Below are 5,090 nucleotides of genomic sequence, written 5' to 3'. Positions count from 1 at the left end.
GCTCTGTGCCAGATCACTTACCTAGTACATGATCTGACACTTCCCGGGTCTGGGGAGGGTGCACGCACCACCTGAAACCCGCTACCGCTGTGATCACATACAGCAGGAGCCCAACAGCAGGTACCGTGGACTCGATGTCTGCCAGCACCCACCGATTAGACAGTACACAGGCAGAACGGCAAATGCCTGTGTCTTTCAGAAAATACCTTAGAGTGTTTGCTTTTCAAAATGGGGTCATTTTGAAGGTGTTTCTCCTGTCCTGGTGCTCCAGGGCCTCCAAATATGTGATAGACAGGAAATTAGATGCATGTTTTATGTGTACTTTATGCTCCTTGATAGCCCACATCTGGGCTGTGAAAATGTTACACATGTGGTATCCATATCCCCATATTCAGGAGGCATATCAGAATGTGTTTTGGGTTGTAAATATAAGTATGTCTATGCTGTGTGTGAAAAATAACATGTTGAACTTTGTGAAAAAACACATTTTATTTAATGTCTTTATTTTCCAAAGAATTGTGACAAACAATTGCAGCTTCAAAAAACTCGCCATGCCTCTTACTAAATATCTTGTTCTGTCTACTTTCTAAAAAGGTTATTTACAGGTGTATTCAAACTGTCCTGGCATTTTAGGGCGTAAGGGAAATGAGATTGGCAGTCAGTATATCAGGACAAAATCGCTTTTTAAATATACTGTATATACCACATGTTGGTAGACTCTATAACTTTCACACAGACTAAATAACTAACTTGGGTTTTTTTTAAACCAAAGAAATGTTGCTTATTACATTTTGGCCTAAATTTATGAAGAAAGATTTTTTATGTGTAAACTTTTAAAACAGAAATAAATAGATATAGTGATAGAAGAACATTTTTTTTCTTTTTTTTTAATTTTCTGTATTTATATATTATTTTCCTATATACAGTAGAAAAGAGTTAAAGCCAGTGGTGATTAAATACCAACAAAAGAAAGCTCTGTCTAAAAAAGTTATGCAACACTGTACCATAATTTAATTTGTATAAGTAATTATCATTTAACCTCTTTACAACCGCCCGCTGCAGATGTACTGCAGCAGGCAGCCGCTCCCAGGCAAATCGCTGTACATGTACGGCGCTCGCTCTAGGGAGTCTAGGGGGTGAGCGCACGCTGCCGGCGGCATGCTCCCGCCCCCTGCTCATCAGTGGGGAAGCCGATGCGTGTGTCAGGCGGCTCTGATTGCTGTTGTAAACACAGCCGACCATCCTTCTCCCTGGGATGATCACAGAGCTCATGTGATCCCGCTATATAGGATCACATGTCTCTATGGTTATCCCAGAAGCCACTCCCCCAACAGTTAGAATCACTCCCCTAGGCTCACATTTAACCCCTTGATCACCCACAGGGTTAACCCTTTCCCTGTCCAATCTGTCCGCCGCAATGTCGCAGTCCCGCAAATAATCGCAGATCACCGCCATTACTAATAAAAAAACAAAAAACAATAAAAATGACATAAATCATTCCCGTAGTTAGTAGATGCGACATCTTTTGCGCAAACCAGTCAAAATACACTTATTGTGATTTTTTTTACCAAAAATTTGTAGCAGAAAACAAATTGGCCTCAAATGTTAAAAAATTTGGATTTTTACTTTTTTTTTTGGGGGGGGGGGGGGGATTATTATATAGTAGAATGTGAAAAATATTTTCAAAATTGTTACTCTTTTTTTGTTTATAGCGCAAAAAATAAAAATCGCACAGGTGATCAAATACCACCAAAAGAAAGCTCTATTTGTGGAAAAAAAAAGGGCATAAATATAGTTTGGGTACAGCGTCGTACGACCGCGCAATTGTCCATTAAAGTAACGCAGTGCTGAATCACAAAATAGGGCCTGGTCAGGAAGGGGGCAAATCCTTTCCGGTCTTAAAGTGGATAAAGTGTGACACCGCTAAAAGCTGAAAAATGGTCTGGGCATGAAAGGGAAGAAGGTGTCTGGTCTTGAGGTTGTTAAGCTAGCAATGTTATAATTTAACCGCTTGCTGACTGACTACGTAGGAGTACGGTGGCAGAGTGGCTCTCCTGCGCTGGATCACCGCCAAAAGGAAAAATCTATTTGTGGAGAAAGCAATTTGATAAATGTAATTTGTCACAAATACTGTACCTGATGACTTTTAATATATAGACACTTACCTGTCCAGGGAGCCCACGATGTCGGCACCCCAGCTGATTTTAGATCGGTTGCCGCCATTCATTGTAAGGGAAACCGAAAGTATAGCCTTTCGGCTTTACAGCCGGTTCCCAACTGCGCATGCGCAAAGGATGCGCTTTCTAATCGGTCCGACAGCAGGGGAAAGAGGAGGGGGCCTAACTCCTGAGGGACGGCGCCATGGCACCATCTCCCGGAAGTGGGGAAGGGTACCTGTCAAAAACAGGTACCCGTTCCCCCCCTGAAATGTGCCAAATGGGGCACCGGGGGAAGGATCAGCGGAACTTCACTTTTAATACACTTCTTTGCTGCCTACTGGAATTCTCCACTTGAGACTGTTGGCTCACCCTACATATGGAAGGTATCCCACAGCTCATATCTGAAAAAGATTTTAATAAATCCTTCAGTAGTTCCTTTTTTTCCCTTTTTTTAAATTAATAAATATCCTATTAACATTAATTACAATAGAGTTTCATATTTGTAAGCCTTCCTTGCTATCATATTTTTTGTTTGTAAACCCATCCTTGTACATTCATGTTGTTATTATGTACATGATAGTGGTACATTAAAAAATATTTATTTAAAACATTTATGCATTATGCTTTTGACATTTTTCAACAGCAGTAACATGTTTTTTAATTGGTTAGATGCAGGTATGTTTTTTTTGTTGTAAATTATTCCAGTAGCTGATCAGTTCAAGGGGCTCAAACTGGTGGGAGGTGACTAACTGGTTGTACACACAGTGAGAATAAGAAACTTTCCAGTGGTTGAAATCAGAAACCTTAGGTGGGGGTACAGGTGGAATCTCAAGTTTGTCCAGGCATATGCCAACAAACACATCTTCTAAATGAAGTAGCCGAATACTTGCAGAAATGGTAAGTATCTTTTCTGCAAGGTCTCCAGAGAAAACATAACCAGTTCCTGAGCAAAACAGAGGGTATTCTTCAGCTGGATACAGATCTGGAGACATGTACCATTTACTCTCCTTATTGCGATTGGGAGCATAACCTCTCATTAAATAACCTGTAAAGTAGTTCTTCTTGGGTGGCTGGTCTGGTTTTAGTAATGTATGTACTAAATATTCAGTATTAACAAACATGTCACTGTCTGTCTTCATGATGTAGGATGCCTGTGGACAGTACTTAGCAACCCAATGCAGGCCCATCAGTGTCTTTAGGGTTAGGTTATGATACGTATCCAAATAGTCCTGCTGGATGATATCATGATATTGCTGACTTTCAACTACTAGTTTATTTTCTACATCAATATTATTCTTGGCTTCTTTGCCTATTAAAAACAATCTCAATATATTTACTCCGGGTAAAAAGTCTTCTTTTCCCCAAGTTTGCCTAATGGCTTGACGAGCCTCCATTTGCCATGCCTGTACTGCTATAAGCAGAATAAGAAAGGGGTTGGTTTTCTCACATTTATAATGCTCAGAAATTATATATTTGTATTGAGGAATGTCCTGAGATGTGTGAGTTTGGGGTGCATCAGAGCTTTTCACTGTCTGAGATTTATTTGTTGCAATTCTGAAACCCTGGAAATAGTTATCTATAAAAACGAATCTCCTTGCAATCACGGTGTAATCGTTTAGGTTTAATGACATGAAAAGCAGGAAAGTCACAGATCCTGATATTAACGCAGGGAGCACTAAACACTTGATGTTCCTCCTCAAGCATGAGGTACAGTAATAGGGTTTCTTCATGGTTTCTGAGGACAAAAGGATCGTGGAAGTTCACAATGCCGGCATCTAGAATATTATGGTTTGGAGACACAATCTGTATGAAAAGAGAAATTTGTTAAAATTTACAGGCTATGTTTTTCCCAATAATCAAATTGTTTATCTTATATTTAAGGTTTTTTTAATTTTTCTAAAAAAAAAAAAAAAAGTTTAATACAGTTCATGGACATGTTTAGAGGAACCTAGGTTTCTACTATATTATGTAACCAGATCGAGTCAGCGGTCCCACACTGTCACTGCTCTGCTGTTTCCTAGCAATGCAACTGCCTGAGTCCATGCAGATACACCTATCTGCTTGCCATGTCTACGGATGGCAGGCAGAAGCCCCCATAACACCATCCCCTCTGGTCAAACACAGCACCAACCTCTTTAGTGGTCAGGTTACACCTTTACAAGGCCTTGTTCTGTGGTTGGGTGCAGGGTATAGCTTTGGTGATCCCACACTGTGCACTCGGGGCTCACATGACATGGGGGCTAAGGTCACCTGTTGTGTGTTCCATTTAAGGGGTCCTCACTCACCGACAGGAGGTAAGATCCCTTTCCAGTAGCCCCCATCAATTCCTGGTTCGACCAGGTTTACCCTTGAATTCCGTTTCCTATATAGACCACCAGTTTACCATATCAGGTGCTGCACCTGTCCAGCGACCTACTGCCTAAGGGTGTACAAGTTCACTTGACATGCCTCCATTCAAGTTTTTAGGCACCCGCTTGAATAACATAACTCCAACTAGTACTCTAACAAGTAATGCCCATTCCTTTGACCAAATGCTTGCAGGATACAATTCAATGATGTAGCATCACATTAATAGGCAAAATATCACAGGAACAATTGTAACAGTCATTACCCATCTTCAGTGGCATTTTGCTGATTGTTTCATATTCAGAGGTGCATTCAGGTAATGAACCCAACTCCAGGGGAAACCCTGTCCAGGGTAAGCCCACAAAGGGGAGGTCAAGGACAATGTCCACAGTCCTACTCTCTCCACCCCTCTAAATGATACTGCTGCTTTGCACTCCAACTCTCTCCATCCTACTAAACGTTACCCACTACTTATACAGGGTCCTGCCATAGAGGGCAGGGTAGAGACATCACTGCCCTAGGGAAGGTATCAGGATGTCTTCTCTGCCCTTCCTCTGATGATTATAAACCACTAATGGTTTGATT

The 5,090-nt window shown here is 41.1% G+C and overlaps 1 protein-coding gene across 1 annotated transcript; it reads right to left on the bottom strand.

Annotated features, from left to right (window-relative positions):
* Positions 1–2,789: 2,789 nt before the first annotated feature.
* LOC309561170 (beta-1,3-galactosyltransferase 2-like) lies at positions 2,790–3,656 on the bottom strand. The gene has a single exon (XM_082264921.1). It carries the CDS (start codon positions 3,551–3,553, stop codon positions 2,825–2,827), a length of 729 nt encoding a protein of 242 aa, XP_082121047.1. The 5' UTR covers positions 3,554–3,656; the 3' UTR covers positions 2,790–2,824.
* Positions 3,657–5,090: the final 1,434 nt, after the last annotated feature.

The sequence above is a fragment of the Pelophylax lessonae genome (genome assembly GCF_965119305.1).
Source record: "Pelophylax lessonae genome assembly, chromosome: 8".
Lineage (NCBI taxonomy): Eukaryota > Metazoa > Chordata > Amphibia > Anura > Ranidae > Pelophylax > Pelophylax lessonae.
This window is presented reverse-complemented; position numbering and strand designations above follow the sequence as displayed.